Here is a 24,770-nt window from a genome sequence, read left to right as displayed (position 1 = left end):
TAAGGCGCAACTAGAGGTACCTGGTAAGCAACGTTAATTGGATGACAGTCTCAAGGGAAGTGGGGCGCCGGACCCTTAGCTCCTGGTGGTGATCACAGCGTTGTCTGGTTACTTTTGATTCCAAACCATTACATTGTATTGGGGCTTGGCTACTACATCCTCGTCATTACTGCTCGCCTTGCAAGTCATCGCAATACTGCTTGCTGAGGAAGCGCAATACCCAATCATTAATCAACGATGGCCGAAACGGAATCCAAGGCCCTCGTTCGCAAGCGGACCGATACAGAACTCATGCCGCCGCCGCAGCAGCAGCCGTCAGCGAAGCGAATAAAGCGACCAAAGAATGTGCTCGACGAAATTACCTACACCGAGGCGCTCTCCGAAATTATCGCCCGAGATTTCTTCCCCGGTCTTCTCGAAAGTCAAACACAGCAGGAATATTTGGATGCTCTAGAATCCAAGGACGAGGAATGGATATCCAGCGCGACGAGGCGGCTAAAAAATGTCATGACACCGGGTCGGCGGCGCATGCCGTCGGCTAGCACTCTACCACAGCCAGCAGATACCTCCAGAGGGTTTGCCGGCGATACACCTGCAACTGTACAGTCAACTCCAGCAGCGACGACAGTAGCGCCTGAAAAGCCAGCTGTCGACACCAGTCTGGGTCTGGCGGCGTTCCAGTCTCGGTATACCAGCGAGGACAATGAGAGCTTCTACAAACTTCTCGACAAACAGAATCAGAAAAAGGCCGAGAAGTATGCGTGGTTATGGACTGGGAACAAGATGCCCTCAAAGATGCAGTTGAAGCAGAAGGAAGTCGAGGAAAGGATCAGCAAGACGAGAAGTTTGGCCGATGACGGATATAAAAAGATGCAGTTAGCCATCAAGGACAAAGATGATCGGAAAGCTGCGCCCGAGTACTGGAAGTGGCAACCGAGGAACGATCTCATGTTCAAGCCCGATGGGGTGGAGGACGCAATGGAGACCATAGCCGAACGGGCTGAGGCGGCATCAAGGGCGCCCCCAAAGGAGATTGTGTATGCCAACACAAGGGCTCCGAACCCCAATATTGTCGTTCAGCAGGACCCGTCTCGTCCGCCGTCACCGACATTGTCTGCTATGCGTGATGCGATTGCGGGCCGGCCAAGAGCAGCAGACCTGGACTCGGCTACAGGCGGTGGCAGTGAGACGCCACGTGTGAATGGGTATGCCTTTGTTGATGATGAGGATCCGGCCCCAGAGTCTGCGAGGAAGCCGACAGAGTCGATCCTCAGTCTCAGCGGTGGCGACGCTACTGCGAACCCGTTCAAGCTCCAGGATCGTCGGAAAAGGGAAGACCTGCATCACCGGATGGTTGATAGGATCGCAGAGTCGCGTCGGACTGCATCCAGGATTGGCATGGTGGGCAAGGAAGTCAAGACGCCAGTTCCAAAGTTCCCCAGCAGTCCTAGGGTTACAGGAGGCCTCACACCAGCAGCACAGAGATTATGGAGTAACCTAGGTGGTGCAGGGCGAAAGTCGGACTCAATAACACCATTCGACCATCGGGCTGCACCGCGAGCCAAGCCGGCTTTGCCGAAGCGGGCGACTCCGAAAACATAAGGCGGCAATGGGGGGGGGGGGGGGGGCTTATTTTTTGGCACTTTGGGTCACGATCAATCTAGCTTGCCTGAGAATGGGCATCGCATAGAGATGAGAGGATCAGAGCAAAGGACAAGCTAGCCGCAAGGCCTCATTTAGTTTAACATTTTGGTACCCGGGCAAACACTGAAAGCGGCGACTTCATGTGTAGGGGGATAGACGGCGTTCACAGCTTTGCATTTTATTTGGGCGGCGTTTAGCGAATATGCTTTGATTCTTTTGTTGATACCCGGCTACATATTTTTCCCTTGTAGTTAAACCAGATTGATACGTCAGGCACCAAGTACATATAGTGCATAATGAAATGAAACTCAAAAAAGCTGTAGTTTGATATGAATACGTCAGTCTGCGTACCCCTGCAGCGGCGCCAAATTCTAAGCGGCCTTGGCGGGATGCAAAATCTTGGGGCAGGGATCAGAGGCGCTATTTTTCGGAGCTTAGGGTAGCAACCAAATCCGCATTCGCTACCACCTGGTGCCGTTTCCATCTCCGGGCCTAGCTAGGCAAGCTTGAGGCTCCGTTCCCACGTTTTTCTCCCGAGCTCATTGCAGACAGACACCTCAAGCCGAGCAAGCGTTTTACACCCCACCACCACCACCAACGTCAGAAAAAAAGACAATGACCTTAGTCTCATCACGGTAACCCCCGAAGCGCTTCCTTTGCGATGAGGCTCGCCGACATCGTTCTCGACCTCGCTGCCGTAGCCAGCGCCTCGCGCTCGGTGGCGTCGAAGCATGTCGCCCTCCGCGCCAGGCAGATTGACCGCTTCGGCAAGAGCTCGAGCTTGACTGCACGCCCGGCGACCGCAGCTCCATCAAATCCCGCCTCGGCGCCCGAGCCTTCCAATGCTCATACAGGCGCCGCGGCACCGACAACGCCTGTCAGCTCGGTCCCGACGCCCATCCCCGAAGCAGCAGAAACGGTGACGCGTGCGCAGCCCAGTTCGAATGCCGGGCGTGATGCAGTCGGCGAGGCCGCTATATTGGGCCGAGATAGGCAGGTTGCGCCGTGGGCGACCCGCGATGGCCTCTTTGCTGCAGCAACAAAAACACCGAGAAGGCCCGTTTTCGAGTCCGCACCGGCGAAGCTGGGAGGGATGGATGCCACTGCCGCGGATGGGATGCCCGAAGGCATTAATATCAACATATTCCAGACTTCAAGGGGATCCAAAATACTCGAATCTCTCCAGTCGGATGCAGACGTGGACAGTGATGGCACGAAGGACGCTTTTAAGGTTACAGGTACTGTAGAGGGCGCAAGAGCTTCCGACGCCGCTCGACTCGAAAGCTTGACAGCAGAGTATTCTAGGAAAGAGTCCGAAGTAGCGAGCAAACCACTGCAAAAACCGGAAGCGTCGGAAGAGATAGCCACGGCGAAGGCAGATGCCGTTGAGCCTGTTACAGTCACATCTCCGACTATATCCACCCCGGCATCCCCATCTGCCGCTGCAGAGGTGGCACAAGATCCGGCGCCGGCAGCCTCGGGCTACCAGCTCCGCGAGTCTAAGGTGCCGGCAACCCGGCTCAGCCGCATCTGGAACTACGGCGGTCTGGCGGCCGGCATGCTGGGCGGCGCGCTGACCGAATCCATCAGCCGTGGCTTCGGTGGCGGCACGTCTGGAACATCAGCCATGCTGAGCCCCGCCAACATGGAGCGTCTGGTGTCCAAGCTTTCGCGCATGCGCGGCGCCGCTCTCAAGATGGGCCAGATGCTGTCGTTCCAGGACTCCAAGATGCTCCCGGGTCCGATCCGAGAGGTGCTGCAACGCGTGCAGGACAGGGCCGACTATATGCCCGCGTGGCAGCGCGACCGGGTGCTGGCCGCAAACCTAGGCTCCGAGTGGAGAGACCTCTTTGTGACCTTTGAAGAAAAGCCTATCGCTGCCGCTTCAATAGGTCAGGTTCACCGTGCAACGCTTAAGCCGCAAGTCGAGGGCGGCATGCCTGTGGAGGTGGCAGTCAAGATCCAGTTCCCCGGGGTGGCCGACAGCATCAACTCGGACCTGGACAACCTGGGGATGTTGCTCGCTGCGACGAAGCTGCTGCCAAAGGGGCTATACCTCGACAAGACCATCGCCAACGCGCGCACCGAGCTCGCCTGGGAGTGTGACTACGAGCGCGAGGCCGAGTGCGCCCAGCGCTACCGCACGCTCCTCGACGGGGACGAAGATGCCGTCTTTGCCGTGCCGCGCGTTTTTACGGCCGCGTCAGGGAAGCAGGTGTTGACGATGGAGTTTATGCACGGCATCGGCGTCACGCGGGGCATTCATTCCTTCACCCAGGAGCAGCGCGACCGGATCGGGACCCACATTCTACGGCTGTGCCTGCGCGAGATAACCGAGTTCCGCTTCATGCAGACGGACCCCAACTGGACCAACTTCCTCTACAACGCCGAGACGGGCCGGCTCGAGCTGCTCGACTTTGGCGCCTCGCGCGAGTACCCGGAGCGGTTCGTGTCTCTGTACGTCAGGTTGCTGTACGCGGCGTCCAAGGGCGACCGAGAGGGCGTCCGCGTTCTGTCCGAGGAGCTGGGGTACTTGACGGGCCACGAGAGCAAGGTGATGCTGGATGCGCACACGCAGTCGGTGCTGACTCTGGCCGAGCCCTTCCTTGAGTCCGCGCCCGAGGTGTACGACTTCCGCGACCAGACAATCACCGAGCGGGTCAAGAGCTTCATCCCCGTCATGATCAAGGAGCGCCTCGCGCCTCCGCCAGAGGAGACGTACAGTCTTCATCGGAAGCTGAGCGGGGCTTTTCTTTTGTGTGCCAGGCTTGGGAGCAAGGTGAAGTGCCGGGAGATGTTTACCGAGAGCGTCAAGAAATCCGGACTTGTGCCTGAAGCTTGAGTTGCAGAGGACAGTATTGAAGGACTCGGACTGCTGCGGCAGGCGGGAGGTTTTAAGATCATGTAACATGTAAAACAATCACGGCGAAGATACCACTCATGTACACTGTATGTAGTATATATACTTAGAGGTTTAGATAGCATAACAGTCTGGTGTGATGATTTCAAAAAAAAAAAAAAAAAAAAAAAAAAAAAAAAAAAAAAAAAAAAAAAAAAAAAAAAAAAAAAAAAAAAAAAAAAAAAAAAAAAAAAAAAAAAAAAAAAAAAAAAAAAAAAAAAAAAAAAAAAAAAAAAAAAAAAAAAAAAAAAAAAAAAAAAAAAAAAAAAAAAAAAAAAAAAAAAAAAAAAAAAAAAAAAAAAAAAAAAAAAAAAAAAAAAAAAAAAAAAAAAAAAAAAAAAAAAAAAAAAAAAAAAAAAAAAAAAAAAAAAAAAAAAAAAAAAAAAAAAAAAAAAAAAAAAAAAAAAAAAAAAAAAAAAAAAAAAAAAAAAAAAAAAAAAAAAAAAAAAAAAAAAAAAAAAAAAAAAAAAAAAAAAAAAAAAAAAAAAAAAAAAAAAAAAAAAAAAAAAAAAAAAAAAAAAAAAAAAAAAAAAAAAAAAAAAAAAAAAAAAAAAAAAAAAAAAAAAAAAAAAAAAAAAAAAAAAAAAAAAAAAAAAAAAAAAAAAAAAAAAAAAAAAAAAAAGAGAATTAGGGATCGCAATCACTAGCAAGGAAGCAAATATACCATAGTTTGTAGCCACAGCGACTTGTCATAATGAACCCCCAAGGCAAAGCCTTCAGGGATGTCGGAGTGTAGTATGTCTTCGTTTAAGATCACTCGCTAATTTTGTATGAAGACAATAACAAACTCGCCAAACTCCAGGCACATGCATCTATTCCACTGTCCTCCTCGCAAACGGTAGCTGCTTCTTCTCCTTGCCAGCAACCTTTTTCCTCTTCTTCTCGATGGCCTTGTCCACCTGGCTCTTGCTCATTCCTGCAAACTTGTCCATGAGCAACAGCTTCTTCTGCTCCGATTTCTTCAAGAAGAAGGGCTTCTTGCCCTGCTTGACGAGCTCCTTCTCCTTCTTCTTGTGCTCGCGCATCAGCTCGTCCTCGCGGTCCTTGCGCTCCTGCGACCGCTTCTCGTCCTCCATCTTGCGCAGCTTCAGCTTAGCGTCCTCGCGGTCCGCGGGCGTAACGCCCTTCTTCCGCGTGATGATCTCACGCAGCTTGGCCATCTCATCGTCCCGGTACTCGTCCAGAAAGGCGTAGTTGCGGCGGAACCGCCGGTAGTCCTCGCCCGTCAGCTCCTGCTCGAACCGCACGTCCCGCGGCTTCGGTCGCGCGTTGGGCGGCGGCTTGACCACCTCGCGGTACCGAGATACGGGCCGCTTGGACGACATTTCCTCGGGTGCGCTCTTGGTTTTGCGGCCCGGCGCAGAAGCGGAGGCGGCGGCGGCGGCTGACTTGGAACCCGGCTTGCCGCTGCTGCTGTTGCTGCTATCTCGAGCCTGCCGACCTCTCCATGATGACTCCTGATTATCAGAAGGGTCTTTGTCGGCCGAGTCTTTGGACTGGAGTCTTTGTCGTTTTTGACTTAGACGCAGCCGAGCTCCAAATGATAGCTGAGCCTCGCGGTCGTCTTCAGCCTCTGAAGCGCCTGATTCCTCCTCCTCCTCCTCGTCATCTTCGTCCTCCTCCTGGCCCTGATCAGATTCGTCTGCGGGCAAAGAGGAACGACAATCCTGGGGTCTGTATCAGCAACTTGTCCTTGCATCAAATAAGTAACCCAAGCACAACATGGTGTATATACGTGTTCATCTTCTGATGGGGGCTCCCAAGCATCTGCTTTTTCAACATCGCGCCTCCGTACCTTGACCCTTCGTTCAGGGTCAAAGACGGCCTTTCTTTTGCGCCCTGAGAGCTCCATGAGGGATAATAGTGCTGTTTTCTCGGGTTTGCCAACGCACGTCGGCGATGAAGGGTTGGTAACTAGGTGATAGATTTTGATGGGTGAGAAAATGTCGACACAAGACTTGATTGATTTGACACTATCTGCACTGTGAAGTGGGGTAAAACCTCGCCCTTGCAGACGCTCGTCTATTGTTTGTCTAACTCTGCCCGCTTCTGCCTCTGGTAATAATAAATCTTTGTACTATCCAGTAGGGTAAACAGAAAAAAGAAAATACACCGAGATCAAGAATTAAGGTCAAGTTTGATTTTCGAAAATTCATGTAACAACACTGGCCAAAATATCTTGTTGAAGGGTGGGTGATACGGGGGAGGAAACATGACCCAGGCACCAAGTGAGCGAGCGGTACAGTAAAAAATTCGTTGCTCCCTCACGTGTGTCGCCCCGAAAATCCATGTACGCTTGCTTGGCAGTGCTGCGATTCACTCGCTTTGTCGGGCATTGTCAACGTGCGCGCGCATTAAACAAATCTCTCGCGCAGAGAAAAAGCGTTTTCCCCAAAATCTTTACGATTAATTCACGACCTGCGGTCCTTGAAGCTTTTTTAATACTGCTTCAATCTGCTCCTTTGATTCGTGTCCCTTGGTTTTCAAGACCTGTCTCGCTCTTTACATCAGATCAGGATCAATTCAAGTGATTGCCAGGCATACACACATAGAACATTCAAGACTAGTTCTATCTAGCATTAGCCAACTGGTAGGTTTATACTGTCACCTTTTGGATCTGTCTTTTGTTTTCTTTTTTTCTTATCGCTTCCATCCTCCTGTTGCGGTGGACGTCTTCCCGTTCCCGAAACCAAGCTCAGATTTTTCTCAGTCTCCAGGCCACTTGACCTCATCTATCTACCCAGTCTCACTCCATAGCGAGCAGGCCCAAGATAGATAGATGCGATATGTGGGGATTTGCAAGTTTGCAACCCTCCATAGGACAATACCAACAAGTACCCGGGCCAGGTGCCTAGCTCGTTTTCCTCACGTCTGTTCACCTTACGGCAAAGCTGCTACACCAGTCGTTCACCTGACCCAGAGCCGCCCAGCAGCCAGACTCGTCTCGGGTATAGTTAATAGACAGGCGGAGCATCCCGCCGCTGTGTATCCCGATACAAAGATGGAGGAAGGTGTACAATATCAGCATAAAGCAAGGCATCCCAGTCAGATGGCCAAGTCCAAGGCCAAAAAGAAGGCAAGCTCTCATAGGCAACCTGCTGCTTCTGTTACCACTCGAGCCTTCGTTGATGGGGAATCTAAGACTAAGGTGACCAAGCTTTCAAAGAAGAAAAAGAAGAGAGCTGCTGCTGCTGCTGCTGCCGCCGCCAAGGATTCGCAAATGCAAGCCAACTCCCCTACTAAACCTCGGGGGGCATCCTCCCAAGGTTCGGCTCTCTCAGAGCCCGCTCAGCCATACCCAGCCTCAGCATGGAACAATAGCATGTTACCATTGGGCATGGGAGGAATCCGCTCCGATCAGAACGGGTTTCTACCGAATGCCTTTATCCCGTTCCCAGGACTAAACCAGCCGATGGGCAACTTTGGCGCTTTTGGTTTCAACCCACTGGCACCTCCTTTCTCACAGCAACGTCCTCAGGGACATCCCCGAGTTCCCCGGGAAGACAAGGCTCGCCGCCATGGAGTTTCACACCAGGCGCATATCCCGACGAGCAATGACAGGATAGAGAAGAATTATGGCAAACGACACCAGCAAAAGATAGTTCTGGCCCCGTCGGCCGAATCGGGCGGTGTCCCGAATCCTACCCCAGAGTACCTAAATCTGGCTTCCGAGTCGCCAGTCCGCCTCGAAAGCCCCAAGCCCATACTGATCGTCCTGGACCTGAACGGTACGCTCCTCTTCCGGCCCTCCAAGAATCCCCAGGCCTTCGTCGCGCGACCGCACGCCCTTACGTTCCTGAACTACCTCCTCTCTCGCTTCTGGGTCGCCGTCTGGTCCTCGGCCCAACCGGCCAACGTCGACGCCATGATCGACAACCTGATAGTGGACAAGGCGCAGCGGGACCGCCTCGTCGCCGTCTGGGGCAGGGACAGGTTCGGGCTCAGCAGCCATGACTACGCCCAGCGCGTACAGGTCTACAAGCGCCTCACCAGGTTGTGGGTGGACGCAAACGTCGCGGCCTCGCATCCCGGAATCGCTCAGGGCGAGCGCTGGGACCAGACCAACACCATCCTGGTCGACGACTCGGTTGAGAAGGCCCGCAGCGAGCCGCACAACCTCGTCTGCGTGCCCGAATTTGTCGGCAACCTACATGAGACCCCCGAGGTTCTGCCCCAGGTTCACGACTACCTCAACGAGCTCAGTTTCCAGACTAATGTCAGTAGTTACATGCGTGCTACACCTTTTGTCATGCAATGAAGGAGAGGGTGGGAAATCTGCGGTATCGCTGCCGTCCAATCTTCTTCTTTTTTATTTTTTTTTTTTGGAATTTCACCATGTTAGCTTATGGGACAGGCAGGTTTTGTGCCTAGGACATTCTTTATCTTCCACCCTTCATTTTCCATGTTCAGCTGGCATAAGGATTAGACGGGCCACTTCACCCATGGCGTTTTGTCTTAAGTCATTACAGGAATTTGATAACGGAAAACATTATCACAGGCGTCTGCATCACGGTTTACTTTGTTGGCAAAAGATCGTAACATAGCAAAGGTATCTACCGAAACGGATAACAACGCTTGTATGCCCTTTACACCACATCTGCCACACGAAAATGGCGTGCTTGATTATGATTTTGTCGTACCATCATCCCAGATATCCCTCCATCGTGAACTCATTCCCTTGCCGTAATTACCCATCCCATCCAGACCTGGGCGGAACCCTTCCCTCCCAAGCCATTTTTACCCTTTTCCCATCCATACTTTTTTTTCTTTTTTTTTTTTTTTTTTTGTTTCGTTTTTTTAGGGTTAGGTGTATATCGGTAGTGATGCGACAACTTTGTCACTTCACTTGAAGACCTTGCCGTCGTAGTGGGGGTACTCTTTGCCATCCTTGACGACGGTGCGCTCCCACTCCCACTCGTCCCTGACGAACTTGCGGTCCTCCTCGTTGTTGGGGTCCAACTTGGTGAAGGTGTAAGACTCCCAGTCGGGGGCGACGTTGAAGACGGGCTCGTGCTCCTGTCCACGGATGACAAAGGCACCCTGGATGAAGGATCCGTGGCCGTCACCGTAGACAGAGGCAGAGCCCATAAGCTGCTTACGAGAGCCCTCAAGGCGCTGCTCGAAACCGCCGATCAGGTTGCAAGACATGAAAGGAACGCCCAGCTCGTTGTTGTACTTGTACTCGACCTTCCAGATGGAGTAGTCCTTGGTAAGGTCCATGTTCTTCCAGAACCACTCCATGGCCTGGGGGACGGGGTTGTTGGAGTACTGACGCTTCCACTCATCAATAGGAACGGAAGGCTTGGGCAGGAGGTCACAGGGGTGCTTGGGCTTGGGCTGGGGCTTGGGCTCATCCTCCTCGTCGGCGGCGGCAGCAGCGGGGGCAGCAGCGGGCTTGGCCTCCTTCTTGGGCTGCTCGGGCTTCTTGGGGGGAGTGTTGGTCAGGGCAGGCGTCTCGAGGAGCTCCAGCTTGGGAGCAACAGCCGAGTAGATGGGCTGGTCGTAGACGGTGGTGTACCACCTGGTAACGTTGGGGTACTCCTGGCGCCACTTGGTGTCAAAGAAGAACTCGAAGCCGCGAGCGATGATGCCAACGGAGAACAGATCGGCCAGGGTGATGCGCTCGCCAACGAGGAAGGTGTTGTCCCTCAGGTACTCCTCGACGACAGAGATGGCCTTGAGAGCACGCTTGGAAGCGTCCTCAACAGCCTTCTTGTTGTACGGGTCCTTGCCCAGGAGAGGGCGGTACCAGGCACCCATGTTGGGGAGGATCTCCTGGTTGAAGAAAGACATCCACTTAAGGATAGAGGCATAGCTTGTTCTGGTTAGCCAGATGTCCCCGGAGTCCTCAACGAAGGTCCTAGACGGTTGACTACTTACTCCTGCTTAGTCTTGCCCAAGAGGGTGGTCTTCTCATTCTGCGAGGTCACTGTGAATAAGTCAGCTACTGTCATTCCAGTGTCAAGCGCGGGCATTGTTCAAAAATTGCAAATGTAAAGGGTGGACAGAAAGATCAGAAGTTAGAGTAAGTCAACACATAGAGTTATTCAGCCAGGGATAACTGTAAATGATTGTCTAGATCATCATGTAGGAGTAACGCAGATAAGAGGGGTTGAGTCATCGTGACAAAGACGAGACTAGCATCAAATCGACATACCGTAGACAGCAATGGCAATGCACTCGTAGAGAACGTAGCCATCAGCACCAACAAAGGTAGGGACCTTGCCCAGCTTGTTGTATTTGGTGTAGTCGGCAGGAATGTTGTTCTCCTGGTCGACGGTGACAACCTCGAGGGGAGTGTCGTTGGCCTTTGCAACCGCGAGGATCGCAGTCGACCTCGGGTTTTTCTGTTTAAACAAAACGTTAGCACAAACTGCTCAGTAGTGGCGTTAGTGGCTGGCTGTCAGGTAGTAGACGAACCTCGTAAGTGTAAAGCTTTCCGAACGACATGGTTGCGATCTTGTGCTACCAAAACGTGGGCTTGAGAAAATGTGGTTGTCACAGAGTAACGATTTGCTTTTTTTTCTGCGGCGAAGAAAAATTGAAATATGCGTCCAGGATCGATGAGGGGCAGTCGCGGGCGCTCGGTCCTCTCCGAGGGGTCTGCTCTGCTCAATTTGGGAACGAGGACCTTCTGTGGGGCATAACCGTTGTCCAGCAACCAAACTTTCAGTGGAGCATCCAATGTCTCGCTTGCTACATAGGTGCATACATATATTTCTGGGTGCCTACCCTGCATCTACTACCATTCTCTCTCAAGCTCCACCCGGATTGGACCAGTAGCCGTCGCGTCACGTGTAGCTAGCTTGGCTCAAAAAATCTCCAGTGCCGACATGCATGCTGTAAGCTCCAATTCTCGCTTTGGATTGAAGACTGACTGCGACGACGGCAAACCCGACACACCATACCTCTACTCTGCACAGCGATGCCCTGAGGGTCATTGCTAGTTGGATCACAAAATGACCACCCCACGGGCCGGCCTGGCCTTTTTACAAGGCTGCACTAGACCACGAAGGATACAATGGCAGTCTCTTGAAAAGCGCTTCCAGGCCCTCAGTATCACGCCGGCACGAACGACTATCCGAGCATCATCGACCCAGGCGGAGCCAATGAGTCCAGCAGATGCAGCTGCCAAGGGAATACACTTAGCAATGATTACGCATGCACGGCCTCTACCCGTGTCACCGTCCTATTTCACCCTTTCAGCCAGGTTCAACGACGACTTCATCAAGATCCAGAACCTCTACCGCCGCTTCCAACATGTCCCTCACGCGCCTCCCGACAAGGTCCCGCGCGTGGCATGGCGAAAGTTCCAGGACTACCGCGCATTTTGCGGTGAGGCGGTGCGCGCCAGCCACTACAGTGAATGTATCGCCATGGCGAAGCACCTACACAAGATCCACCCGGACCTGAAGAGCGAAGAAGTCGTGCAAGCTCTACACCCGTTCAAGCGTGATATCAATGCACACGGAAACGCCGTCCGCACCATTCCCATCGACAAGTTTGGCCGAGCGCTGGGTACCGGCAGGAGGAAGACATCGGTTGCTCGTGCCTGGGTTGTTGAGGGTTCAGGAGAGGTTGTTATCAATGGCAAGAGCTTGGCAGAGGCATTCGGTCGTGTTCACGACCGCGAGAGCGCCATTTGGGCACTACGGGCTTCTCAGAGGCTGGACAAGTACAACGTTTGGGCATTGGTGGAGGGCGGCGGTCCGACTGGCCAGGCCGAGGCGATGACGCTGGCGGTCGCCAAGGCTTTGATGGCTCACGAGCCAGCTCTCAAGCCTGCCTTGAGGAGAGGTAAAGACGCTCGACTTGTCAGTTTCAACTCTCTATTCCTTGCTAACTATACTTCTATGCAGCCGGTTGTGTGACTCGTGACCCGAGGATGGTTGAGAGAAAGAAGCCTGGTCACGTCAAGGCTAGGAAGATGCCCGCTTGGGTTAAGCGTTAAGCTACCTGCACTCCTGCGAGGCAGTTGGTGGGAAAGATGGCAACGACGGTTGAGGAAACAGAACTTGAATGAGTCCCTTGATGAGCCGCCCATGGGGGTTTGGACACTCGTCACGGCTACAGTATTGTGCTCTCGAAAAGCTATCACAGGCTACTACAGTGGTCAGGTTCAGCCACCGACGTGCTAGTTGCCCCGAGCAAGTGTCTGTGCCTTTCAGGCAACGGATGCGAAATCATGCGTCCGAAGCTTGCATGGTGACGAGATGCTTGCCATGTATTATTCCCATGTACAACCATATAAATGTGGCATATATACGGAGCGTTATTCATTGATTCTATCCTCCAGTTCCAGTTCAGGGACAATGGAAAGTGGATTTCACAAACACACGCGTCGGCTGGTGATGTTTCATGTGCATTGATTCTGCATTGTTCATAAGGGGGCTTGCTTAACAAAAGCCACTTGAAGCCACCAGCAGCATAGACCTATCTGGTCAGCTTTTATGACGCCTGCCAGCCACAAGACACTATGAGTAATGACTTGTTCTTTCTTTTCCTCGTCAAAAGGTACGTTCTGGTATAATATGAGAAGAAAATGATGCATGAGTCTCCTTGCATACGCCACGTGGGTTTACGGTGGCCGCCAGAAAAAGTCACGGCCCGATACGCACCCTTGGCGAGCGGATGTTTCCAGAGAATGGTTGAATCGGATGGGTGACACGAACAGCATGCAGCCTCGATGAGTTCAACATTGCTCAAGACTGTGAGCGGACCGATTGAAAGAGGCGAAGGGTGGGATTCTTGTCCAAAAGGAGGAAAGAATCCCGCCAGCATATAGGGCTGTTATTGCTGTCCCTTGTTTCAGGTCTCTGCTCGCATCAAAGCCGTCCTCGTTACTGCTAGTAAGATTGAGGCATCTCGAACGGACCTTGACGAAATTGAAAAGCCTTCTTACGGCGGATCATTGGTTTTGGGTTGTGGATGTGGCTCGTGTTGCGTCACTCTAGGCTGAAGAAGTACGGTCTAAAGTCAAGGTAAGTATGTAGATATCAAACAAATAGTCAGCGTCTCATCCAAGCCCACTTCGTAGGGCGAGGTAGTAAAAGTCAGTATGTGCATCATTCCTCGGTGCATTGTGGCAACTGAAAGGGTCAAAGCCCAGCAAGATGATGTACCTATCACCTGATAACGAAGGGTTTATGAGGGTTTCAATACTACCACACTCATTAAACCATCGGGGAGCCTTCTGAAAGACTTAGATTTGCCACATAATACATAAAGCTTGTTGATATTACTCATAGTATCAAAGTCGATATTCGTGGGCTTTGTGGCGGTCCACTGTGGCCGGGAAAAGAGAACCTCTTCATTAGTTCTAGGCCTTAACAACAAGGTTTGGTACAGTTCCTTTACCTATTTCGACACTGCAAGCTTGGTTGGTCACCTCATACCATAGGTGGCGACCTGAACATAGGAAATAACGGCTTTATCAGACGAGGGGAACTTTTGTACACAAGATGCACAAGTTGTGTAACCGCGTGCCTTAGACTGAATATACGAGGTGCATAATGAGAAAAGATGTCACAGTCCTAAAACCATCCCAACAGTCGGATTCGGACGGGGGCAATCCCATCCAAACGGGCGAGTTTGGGGATGTTGGAAGAATCGAGCGAGTACCACGCAAAGCCCGATTGTACGTCCGATAAGGTACGAACAGCAAGTGTAAAATGAGGCTACGGAACATTGGTTCCTCCCATTTTGGGCAAGTCAAGCAATGGGTAATGATTTGCATCAATCGGGTTAGGGAAGGCACGAGACGGAGTTTCCTGCGCAAAGCTTATGCCTCTGTGAAATGGAAAGAGCAGTGCGGTTTTCGGGGCGGAAAGTTCCGTGAAAGCAATTTACATAGCCATTCGGTTGAAGACAGAGAATGACTTGTTTCGACGTTTAAATGAAGCAATAGACGCGAGAAGACCTGCAGAATCACGGTCCAGAACCATGCACGGCTGTGGCGGGTTCGGGACAAGCAGATTGTGTGACACTGGAAGCGCTTGGTGAGATGAAAAAAAAAGGGGGGAGATTTAAAGAAAACAAAAAGAAAAAAAAAGAAAGAAAGAATAAGAAGAGACGACACACACATCAGAATTCAGATGTAGGAGCGCATAAACAAACCAGACTCGGATGGGCCAGGTGGGAAAGGTGTGTTCCGGTGAGTTTCCGTCTTGGGAAAAAAACGAGGGGTGGCGGCGCGAACGTGCTTCTGCTCAAGAAACAATGGTTCGTGAGGAAACATCAGATCAAAGGCAGAAACATCAAAGCGCGAACCGGCATCCCAGCCAATATCGGACGAGAGGGTTGCAGTGCGCAGCAAATAATGACCACGAGCTGAGGAAGATGGCAGTAGAATGGTGCGCTTTGCTATAAGGACAGGCCCTATCAGGTCCTATGTTGCCATAAGGGGAAAAATATCGGGATGTTATATTAAGAGAGGACAGGGTGAAAAGCGAAGGGATGGATGAGGAGACGTGCCCTTTCCACCCCTGTTCGAGATCGACGCACCCGTATGACCCGGGTTCAGGGCAGGTTCGAAATAAGGCTGTAGTGACGGTGACGCAGTGACAGGATCGTAGATCCGGCCCCCACGATTACACCGCAGCTGAAAGAAGTAAGCAGTTTCGCTATGCACCGATCATGTCAACTTCGGTACCATGGGCCTAGGCAAGTCTTTGGCCTCGTGTGGCTGAGCTGACCTTGCGCGGCATTTGTTCTGGATCATCATTTGATCGTCATACGGGATTGGTTGCATTTCGAGGTGTGAGGTATGACAATGTATGTACCCTTTATTTATCCGTCCCTTGCATCTCGGATAGCACCCGCTACAGTATAATCGAACTTTTTGCACAATGGGATTGAGCAGGTACTTAGGGAATGATGGCATGACGTGGTAATTGTTTATAGTAGATAGCTCCAGGTACGTTTAACGTACCTAAACTAATGTACATGCACGGTAGATATGCTAAATTGCGGCGTGAACCAGGGACGTGCACAAATGTGCTGCTCCGTACAAGAAACAGTAACGCTTTCGGTTTCTCAGCTTTGATTGATTGCTTTTGTCATCTTCTGTTTTTGTTTTTGTTCTCCTTCTCGGCTCTCCTCGGCACTCTTGTACTCGTTCGCCGTTCGCAAGCTTGTCCTCACGAGGCTAATATTCTAGCTGCGGTCAATTTGATAGGCCGCCGACCCTTGATCTTATCAGCGATTGGGAGCTGGAGCCAGCTCCGGGGCAGAGGGTGGAGTATCCAACAACGCGGTTGGGCCGGGGCTGGTGACACGAAAAAAGCCCAACTCAGGAAAGACAGAACCAGAACAGCTTACACCAATTTTCATATCAAGTGATGAAAGACGAAATTCTGTTCGCCTTCTTTCCATTGTGCCTATTAATTGCAGGGACCAACCCGTGTGATGGCAGTTTAGCGCAAATTGAGGCTTTTTTTTTTCTTCCTTGCCTCTTTGCCCCTATTATCTTGATCATTTTTCTTGGTCATTATATCTACTGTCAGCCGAGCGGATGTTCCTGGCGATCATTAATCATACCAAGTACTACAAATACAGCAGCTTTCCAGACTTACAATACTTTGCAAGACATTATATCGTAGATGATATAGGTAAGGTATCTTTTGCGCCATGGTGGCAACCACCGGGAGAATGTGGCGTCATACGCATATCCAGAAAGGGTAAATTTCAAATTGCAGCCTGAAAGCGTGTGGACTGTGCGCTTACACAGCACCGAGGCACACACACACACACACACACACACACACACATGGACTTGCCGGCCGGGCATGTTTCTTTTCAGCCCACACTCGGGCTCGGAGTAACGAGGTAATTAATACCTCGCAAAACTCCCGGAATATGCATAAGCAATAATATAATACCCATGGTGAACACATGACAGCATATTCTGTACGTAAAATGAGAAAACTGGTCCCGATACGCAACGTGGTACCTGTTAGCAAGCGCGTTTCCCTAAATGTGTTTCGCGAAACAGGCGTACTCCCCCGGGTCATGTGCCTGAAATTGTATGCCGGAGCAAGTCTTGAGGGTCGGACCCGAACTGGAGCATGCTCCACAAAGCGTGAAATCAAGAGTGCCCCAAAATATTTTGCTCCGAATACAGTGCTCGTTCAGTTACCGGACTGGCGTGCGTACTTCGTAAGTGGAATCCGCGGCCCCCCTCTCCGCGAGAGAATTGCGAATTTGCAGCAAGCGCCGCTTGGCACCTTGCCCGACCTCGCCGATACTCGCTCGATTCGAGGAACCACTTAACTCAGGTGCCGGCACCTTACCGGGGGGGAGGGGGCGTGTAGCAGAAGCAAACAACCCCTGCTCGGCTTGCTTGCAACCCCCCGGCTTATGCAGGAATTGGGTACCAGGGGTTTGTCGGTTCCACCCATATATTTTTTTCAACGACATCACTCGTGAGTTGTTGCAATTGGAGGGAGGTGTAGGGATCAGGGTTCAAACTCACACCACCACCTCAGCAAATGGACGCATTTACTTAAGGCCACGTACCCGTAATTGCCAGATTATCGCTGTGAGGATCAATCAGTTTTGCTCGTGTTGGCAAGTCGGTTCGCATCTCTCGCATCCCTGAGACGGCCATGGGGGGGGGGGGTCTCTCATCAGGTCTCAAAAGCATACTACCTTGGATAAATGGCATAAACAGACAATCGTTGTGCAGCCAACACTATATTAATAAACTGACATGCCCATCGTGCCAAGTTAGTTCCCGAGTCAGGGCTCAAATTGTTGGTAAATTAGGGAACGAGTATCGAGTCAATGTCAAGGAGGGAATTGGTCGTCGTGCGAGGGCTGGCCTTGGTTGCTCTCTGCCTTGTAATACTTGAGCTTGATGGGCTTATTTGCTCTTCCATGAAAGTAGTGGGGAGCTATACGGATTAGGCCATCGGTTACTGTTCCTTTGCTGTTATTTTTCTCTCCAGTTGTTCCCTTCCCCCTTTTCTTGTTTCTTCAGATGGGCATGATTCGCGAATTCCAGATCAATTCCACATGATCTTGCAAGCAGGGGCAGCTCGATCTGGGATCAATCGACCGTGCTCATCATGGCCGCCTGGCGCTCCATCTTACTATTATTACCTCACCTACCTTACCCATTCTCTTTACACGCTTTATCCCTCAGTCATGTCTTGGGAATCAACGGGGAATGAGGCAACCTGCCTGCCTTCATTGACTTTCTGCGCCCTGTCTAATATGTGTATTTGTTATAGTCTTTTTTTATTCTATTTTTCTATTTTTTCCACCTCCTTCTCTCAACTCTCTATTTTCATTTCTTCTCTCGAACCAGGGGCTGCTGACAGTGAAACACTGGAAATGTTGTACTGAATCGAACATCGGCACCGGGCCGAGTATGTGCACAAGCGAAGAGAGAGGGGGCAACCCAGCCTTGACCAGGCCTTGGACCATGGAGGGGCGGAAGTTTGGCTCGCATCCATTAAACAACAAACGAGGGCTTCCGTCCCGTTAGACCGAAGGAAGACAACGCTTCCCTATCCTGCATACCTGCCATGGACAAATGCATTGTGGCTCCCGCCCGCAAATATCAACCCTACCATCAAAACCATAACTGCGGTTCGGGCGAACATCACATTCCGAGCACAATTAATGCAACACCTCTTGGACGACGTCAAATCATCCCAATAGTGAGTACATGCCGGATTGGACGAGAGCGAATATTGCGATAAATCAGCGAAGTTAGACAAGGTTCCCTTAACTTTGTCGAAAGGCGGTAACATAAGCTGCGGGGGTGTATAGAAGAGTTTTACTGTTAGTGGTAAGTGACCATGGACTAGACAACAGAAAAAAAAATACTTCGTAAGAGAAAAAAAAAAAAAAAAAAAAAAAAAAAAAGAGACTGCGTCTGGATTGGAGCGATCTGGCAGTCAGTGGGTTTCTGCTTCAGCTGCAAATAGTTAGGCAGTGGAGGTTACCTTAGTTATCTGGCACAGCCCTTGACTCGTTGCGGGAGAATTCGTGTTAGTCAGACACGTTTTGCCAGGCTCTAAACTGATTTAAGGTTTATTTCTTCCACTGAAGACAGGCTATTCCCAGTCACTTGTTGCTGGGAGCTCCTTCCATCTCTGATGGCGTTTTGATTTTGCGCAGCTTTCGTCTCGCGTTTGGTTCGGGGTGGGTTCTGCTTGGGCAGTGTCGCAACAAGTATTCATTTTCTTCTTCTTTTCTTCAACGGTCCCCCCTTTCGCCCAAGACAGGCCCAAAACAGAAAACCAATTTAACACTAAATACTACTCTCGATGTAGACACAGGGTGCGCCTTTCAACCACCTCACAAACAAATTAACAGCCCAAGAAGAAGAACAAGAAGCTATAGCACGCGGGCTCCAAACATATCGTAGCCGGCGAGTTTCGGCCGATTGCTCCAGAGAAGAAATAAACACCCCTCCCAATTTCAACGCTGCCCAACACCACACCCACACCACCCATCACATCGTGCTTAATATGCACCGTGCCACGAGACAGTAACGGAAGCAGGCAGGCAAGCAGAGCAGGCCTGGTCTCGTGTGCACAGTTTCATCGCTTACAGGCAGGATTCTTTTGGCAATTTCAAACTTTCTTGATCCTGTCGTGTTGACAAACCCACAACGACCTTAGCAAGGCGTCCGCCTCACTCTGCTACTGCTGTTAGTTTATTGTACTTTGGCCAGGTGCCCCGGCCAGAGTTTCTTTCATCTGGTTTTGGCGTCCGTCTGTTCCGCGCCCTCTAATTCCCAGTTCCTGAGGGGTTGTTCCTTCCTCGCAACTAGAACCTGTTTTCGTGCATCTGCGCATGACAATTACGATATAGCCTATCTCTATCCAACCTTTTCTGCACGGCCGTCGGGGTTGCATGCACGACACACCCGTACGAGAAAGAAATCAGGCATCGGCAAGTACCGTGAGTCCCCTTTGACTACCTTCCTTACTAATCCCTTCCCACCTCCTCCCGTTCTTCTGACATGTGCGAGACTTTGACGCTCGGCGTGTTTCTCGAAGGTATTGGTCTGACAAGACAACCCATGTCAAGGTCGGCCTTTTTCGTCCGTGCCTAAAACGAGACAAAGAAAGAAGAAGGGAAGGGGAAAAAAAAAAAAAAAAATTAAGTGGCGCGCTAGAGGAGTCCGTCACCTGCCTTGGCCGCTCCAACTTTTTCGACCTTCTGTCAATTTTTGGTTGTGTCCGCGACTACTTTGGGCGTGACCGCAAAGAGACAAAAAAACCTAACCTTTTATTGGGCAATTGGACCGCGATCTTCATGGCTTTGTCGCCCCGGTCGTGCACCATACATTCTACCAAGCTGCCATCCACTTTACTTTTCTCTGGGCTGAGTGCGACCCTTGCTCCTGGCGGTCCCCCAAATCCCCAGCCTCATCTTGCAGGACAGTCCAACGGCAAGCCAATGAAAATCAACAAAAAATTAAAGAAAGAAGCAAAGGTACGTAGTGACAAGCAGCATCCACTCCCATGAACAAATTCCAAACTGGACCCCATCACCACTTAACAAACCACACCCCCAAAAAAAAGCCCCCTTCCCAATTCTATTTCCTAGACCCGGCAAATCAGTGTCAGATTTAGAAGGGACAAAAATGACGAAACCCTTCATTCGGTGGGGCTTGACATGCCCTGTTCCCAAAGCTCTTTCTTCTCCAAAAAAAGAAAGGATAAAAAAAAAAAAAAAAGAGAAAATAAGAATCATCTCAAGGGAGTCCCCTCCAGGTGAGGCCCTCCCGACCAGGGATATCCCTCCCCCGATAGATCTTCAGCCTCCATTTGTTGATCTCGGCTCCCGTACTACCCACAATATCATAGCCACACCCGCTAATAGCTCCTTTGTGCTTCCCGACTTGCTCCTTCTTTTACACTTCTATTGGACTGTGTGTGTTGGCATCAAGAGATTGCCTTGGCCTTCACCTACTCCCGGCTTTCCCACCTTCCATTCCTCCTTTTACATACTGTCCGATATACTTTGTTGACCCTTGGATAATACCTGGACCGGGTTTGTTGGCCTTGGTTCTTGTTACAAGCAAATTCGTCCGAGCTTCAAGGCCTTTATTTTTTATTTTATTTTTTCTCCATGCCCACTCGCCCAGCTGTTACTAGCTTTTCCTTAATATTGGCATCTAGTCCGCGCTTGTATAAGACGTGACTGGGACCCACGCCATTCACCTGATCCCTACGAGCTTTTTTTTTTTTTTTTTTTTTTTTTTTTTTTTTTTTTGCCCTCTTAAAAGTCACTCTCATCGATACCCTGGCTTCGGTTCTTCCATTAATTTTCCAGGGCTCGTCTCATAGACATCGATATAGCAGAAGTCCTTTTGTCACCTGAGGTCGTCGGTATACGAGCCAGAGACCGAGCCTGGAAGTAGGGAAGTGGTGGCGGAAGTGGACGAATCGAATGCCCCAAATTCCGGTTCAGGCTTTCGACGTTCCAAGTAACCCTAACAGGCCATTCCCAAGTTGCGCTTGTCATGCGAGACGATCGTTACTACTTCCCGGCCAGGATAGTCCCAGTTGCGATAGTGCAGCAAAGCTAAGAAGACGGCTTATTATCCACTCATAATTTTACCGGCGCGCGAGTCGACCAGAGCTTTGACGCAGGTTGCGACGTCTGCAACTGCCGCATCCCACCCATATAGCTTTTCGCAGCGGGGAGATTCTCCAGCCTCCCACGGCTACCATTTTGAAAGCGAGTGGGCATACAGCAGGTCTGCCGTCTCTCGGCAGTGGCCAGTCGCACGGCGGATTCATAAGCCTGTGTACACCGTACATGCTTGCACATTTGCTCTTGATCCTCCAAGTCAAGTTCTTGTCTGCCGGGAAGCAGTTCAAGGCTGACGAACTCAGGGCAAGCCGGCCTTGGGAAGTAGGGGGCATCCAAGACCCGAGTCAACTGCTAACCTTCATCCTTTTGTCGGCTTGACCCGGCAACGATTGCCACGACACTCATATTGCGCATATTAAGACTTTGACTTGCGCCTCCACACTCTTTTCCACAGCAAGCAGCAATATTCGACCGGAAACCCCAAAATCACCAACCAAACCGTCTCAACTGCGCCGGCTTTCAAGTCAACATCTTTGTACGTAATCGATATTATCGACGCCCGGCTGAGCGCATGCGCGCCTTATCAAATCCGCCACGAGAGACCACTCGATCTGATCCTGCTTTCCGGCGCATTGTACTAGGACGCTCACAGTAGCCCCGCGATTCAGCGTTTGGAATAAAAAAATAACAAACAGCAGCAGGTTGAGGCGCCAGCAGGTCCTTAGGCTCCGATATCCACGAGAAAACGGAACACTTCGTCGCGTGCTGAACAAGCACAGTTTTTTAGAAACGACCGCCCAGCAACGACGGCCTGGCAAATACTGAATGTGTGGTGAGGAGAGGTGCTGCCGCACTCGACGACCATAAACTTGTCGCACCATCGGGGCATGGATGACAACAATATTCGTAGGAGGCAGAATGAACAACCAGTTCATCCTGCTTCAAATCAGAGATACCCCCAACAATCGATCCAAGATCCTGCGCAGCAGCGACGGTACGCGACTTCATCATCGGCCGACAGCAGATACCGCGCGGCACCTCTGAACTCTTCCCCTGCCGGAACAGCTCGGGGCATGGGCGGTTCAGCAGGTTACAGCGGTTACTATCAAGACTCCACAGCAGGCGGATTCCCAACAGGGACGGCCATGCCACAATCATCAATGTCTTCCTATCATCAGTCCACGACTGACTACGGTCAAGATGGACGGCAGACGCAAAACTTTGCGGGCTACAACACAGCAAACATGATGTACAATGTACAGTCAGCTAGCGCTCAGAACCCTGGCGTATATGATACGAGCCAGCAGTCGTTCCAGAGGCAGCCAACAGCAGCCTTGCAGATGATGGCAGCTGACGTTGCTAGCGCAAACCCATACTTTTCTGGAGATGCGTCCAACACGGGCACCGCCTCCATGCAGGCCCAGGGCGCATCCTCAAACACGTCCTCAGCGGTCTACCAAAACCCAGCGGATAGGAACGCCCTTCTCGGATACTCTGGCAATATGGCCAGCATGAGCGGGCTGGCGTCGCAGGCGGCTGGTGCAGCAGCGGCGGCGGCAGCACCGGCAGCAGCGACGGCCGATGTCAGTTTGGATGAGCAGGAGTACCCGGCCACCAGCGGGTTGGACGAGGCGTACGCAAGCTATCAGACTGCGCTCAAGGAGATATTCCAAAATGTGACGAATGGTATTCTTCAAGCAGCCAGCGAATCCCTTCTCAACGTGTCCGACTGGCTTCTGTCACATGTCACAGAACTTGGTAAGACTGCGCCCAGACAAATAAATGACCGAATCAGAAGCACAGGATATCAGCTAAACATGGCGCCTGAGTAGGATTAACGTCGGACGATCAAACCCTGTACAATGACAGGATAAAGCTCTGGAATGACTTCAATCACGCCTGGTTATCACTGCTTCAAAAGCAGAAGGAGCTGATGGAATCTGGACAGCAATTGCAGCGGAACCAGACGCTTATAAACAAAGAAGGCTTAGAAAAAATGGCCAAGGAGCTATTGAGACTTTGCGATCAGATCGAGCGCCACGGCTTGGTGGACTATCAATATGGAGTATGGGAGGAGCAAATCATTGCGAGTAAGTATCCAAGTTCGAACATTTTTGGCTCGAGTCAAATCACTGGGGAGCGCAGGCTGACGGCTCCGCGTAACGACAGTTCTGGAAGAATGTGCGGACTTGTACGGTTCAGGGGACGATTCTAATGGAGCGTCCGCAACCTCAACCTCTCGCAGACAGTAACAAAAGGCTGCAATGACTCTTATTACTTGACCTCGTCACGCTAGACGCGTCCTGGATAAGCGATGTCGTCTAGAGTATCTGGCACAACGGATTCCTGCCATGATAACGACTTGATGTCTCATGGCTCCTCCGATACACGATTAATGCGAATCTGCCCACCTTACCCACGTCGATTTTATTCTTCTAATTCGTCAGTCCTATGCTGTACTCACTGCCCATCGGACTCTCTGGCCATCATCTTGTTCTATGGCAAACAATGTTACATTGGTGGAGTTGGTTGGTTGGGAAGGCTGGTTTATAAACGCATCCCATACACTTTGCGGCTCGCGAGGAACTTGCTGTACCCCACGTATATGTCTCGAGCTCGTGTATAGGTGTCCCTTTTTTTTTTTCACCCTATTTGTTTTGCCTTGCAATTTCTGCAATACTGCCTCTTCTTCTTCTTTTTTTTTTCTATTCTTTTTACGTTGCTTTTGCTGTTTGCTAACTCATAAGACCGGGTCGATTGGTTGATACCCTTTTTCTTTCTTTTTGGGAATTCCGATGGTCTGCAATGATTCGACGGACAAGGCTTCGGAGGGATACATCTCAAGCGGGGGGTGGGATTTTGCGTTTGCCTTTTTATTGCATCATATGGAGGTGTTTACGGGGGTCATGTTCTGGATCGGAAGTAGAGTGGCTTGTCAACGTTTTTCAACCTGTTATTTTCGTTATTTTACTGGAAGGGGTCCAAACTGCTTAAAGCCGTGGTTTTACCCTGTATTTCCTGTTCGATTGTCCCCTCTCATTTCTCAGGGACTCACTTTATTTACCGTCACCTCTTTAGAAATCATGTCCAACTTTGCCCTCACGGGGTTATATCGAGTTGGAAGTAGATACCTGCTTACCCACCATATTGATGTTTGCTAGATACCAATCTCAAATTTTAATGTTATTTAATAGTAGTAACTCTCCCTGCCGTACCACGGATGACACGTAGTAATTGCTATTGTGCCTCGTCTCGCAGTTCGGACATACGTAGTTGTCCCTTCACTACTGTATGCGAATCCGAGATTGGTGGAGGGGTACTCGTCGTGACGAGGTCACTAGACCAGCCAACTAGCCCGGACTTGAAACCCTGAGTGCAGGATTCTTTGCAGCGGGTTGAGGATTGAATTTGCCTGCTCGTCCCTACTTTAGGTGATCATGAGTAAGAACGAAGGGAAAAAAAATAAGCCCGATTTTGCGAGAGAACACGGACGACATGCCTCGTGCCACCAGTCCGTCCCAATAAAAAATAAAGAATAAAAAAAACCCTTGCCTAGACCGAGAAGCGCTAGTTTTGCAATTGTCGCAAAAACGTTGAAGAGAACCCTTTTTTTTGATTTTTTTTTTGATACTATGACAAGACTCCGGCCCTCGAACCCTGGTACACC

At 50.6% G+C, this 24,770-nt stretch overlaps 9 protein-coding genes across 9 annotated transcripts; 6 read left to right on the top strand and 3 right to left on the bottom strand.

Moving 5' to 3' along the window:
• Nucleotides 1–237: 237 nt before the first annotated feature.
• PpBr36_07418 (uncharacterized protein) lies at nucleotides 238–1,602 on the top strand (the record flags this gene model as incomplete). Its single annotated transcript, XM_029894555.1, has 1 exon — nucleotides 238–1,602. One exon carries the CDS (start codon nucleotides 238–240, stop codon nucleotides 1,600–1,602), a length of 1,365 nt encoding a protein of 454 aa, XP_029748154.1.
• A 703-nt stretch (nucleotides 1,603–2,305) lies between these two features.
• Nucleotides 2,306–4,486, top strand: PpBr36_07417 (uncharacterized protein; the record flags this gene model as incomplete). The annotated part of the gene is made up of 1 exon (XM_029894554.1): nucleotides 2,306–4,486. One exon carries the CDS (start codon nucleotides 2,306–2,308, stop codon nucleotides 4,484–4,486), a length of 2,181 nt encoding a protein of 726 aa, XP_029748162.1.
• Nucleotides 4,487–4,584: 98 nt separating this feature from the next.
• PpBr36_07416 (uncharacterized protein) lies at nucleotides 4,585–5,931 on the top strand (the record flags this gene model as incomplete). The annotated part of the gene is made up of 2 exons (XM_029894553.1): nucleotides 4,585–4,593; nucleotides 5,485–5,931. The coding sequence occupies 2 exons, from the start codon at nucleotides 4,585–4,587 to the stop codon at nucleotides 5,929–5,931; spliced, it is 456 nt and encodes a 151-aa protein (XP_029748161.1).
• On the bottom strand, nucleotides 5,356–6,395 carry PpBr36_07415 (uncharacterized protein; the record flags this gene model as incomplete). Its single annotated transcript, XM_029894552.1, has 2 exons — nucleotides 5,356–6,210; nucleotides 6,279–6,395. The coding sequence occupies 2 exons, from the start codon at nucleotides 6,393–6,395 to the stop codon at nucleotides 5,356–5,358; spliced, it is 972 nt and encodes a 323-aa protein (XP_029747899.1).
• A 1,149-nt stretch (nucleotides 6,396–7,544) lies between these two features.
• On the top strand, nucleotides 7,545–8,801 carry PpBr36_07414 (uncharacterized protein; the record flags this gene model as incomplete). Its single annotated transcript, XM_029894551.1, has 1 exon — nucleotides 7,545–8,801. The coding sequence occupies one exon, from the start codon at nucleotides 7,545–7,547 to the stop codon at nucleotides 8,799–8,801; it is 1,257 nt and encodes a 418-aa protein (XP_029747898.1).
• Nucleotides 8,802–9,385: 584 nt separating this feature from the next.
• On the bottom strand, nucleotides 9,386–10,993 carry PpBr36_07413 (uncharacterized protein; the record flags this gene model as incomplete). Its single annotated transcript, XM_029894550.1, has 4 exons — nucleotides 9,386–10,403; nucleotides 10,424–10,472; nucleotides 10,701–10,890; nucleotides 10,964–10,993. 4 exons carry the CDS (start codon nucleotides 10,991–10,993, stop codon nucleotides 9,386–9,388), a joined length of 1,287 nt encoding a protein of 428 aa, XP_029748160.1.
• Nucleotides 10,994–11,502: 509 nt separating this feature from the next.
• PpBr36_07412 (uncharacterized protein) lies at nucleotides 11,503–12,494 on the top strand (the record flags this gene model as incomplete). Its single annotated transcript, XM_029894549.1, has 2 exons — nucleotides 11,503–12,357; nucleotides 12,403–12,494. The coding sequence occupies 2 exons, from the start codon at nucleotides 11,503–11,505 to the stop codon at nucleotides 12,412–12,414; spliced, it is 867 nt and encodes a 288-aa protein (XP_029748159.1). The 3' UTR covers nucleotides 12,415–12,494.
• Nucleotides 12,495–16,513: 4,019 nt separating this feature from the next.
• PpBr36_07411 (uncharacterized protein) lies at nucleotides 16,514–16,828 on the bottom strand (the record flags this gene model as incomplete). The annotated part of the gene is made up of 2 exons (XM_029894548.1): nucleotides 16,514–16,601; nucleotides 16,680–16,828. Coding segments are annotated over 2 exons (237 nt in total), but the record flags the coding sequence as incomplete, so codon positions are not given.
• A 5,162-nt stretch (nucleotides 16,829–21,990) lies between these two features.
• Nucleotides 21,991–23,355, top strand: PpBr36_07410 (uncharacterized protein; the record flags this gene model as incomplete). Its single annotated transcript, XM_029894547.1, has 3 exons — nucleotides 21,991–22,861; nucleotides 22,936–23,193; nucleotides 23,273–23,355. 3 exons carry the CDS (start codon nucleotides 21,991–21,993, stop codon nucleotides 23,353–23,355), a joined length of 1,212 nt encoding a protein of 403 aa, XP_029748157.1.
• Between the last annotated feature and the right edge of the window lie 1,415 nt (nucleotides 23,356–24,770).

The sequence above is a fragment of the Pyricularia pennisetigena genome, chromosome 1 (genome assembly GCF_004337985.1).
Source record: "Pyricularia pennisetigena strain Br36 chromosome 1, whole genome shotgun sequence".
NCBI lineage: Eukaryota > Fungi > Ascomycota > Sordariomycetes > Magnaporthales > Pyriculariaceae > Pyricularia > Pyricularia pennisetigena.
Note: the sequence above shows the minus strand (reverse complement) of the source record. Positions and strands in the feature narration are given on the sequence as shown.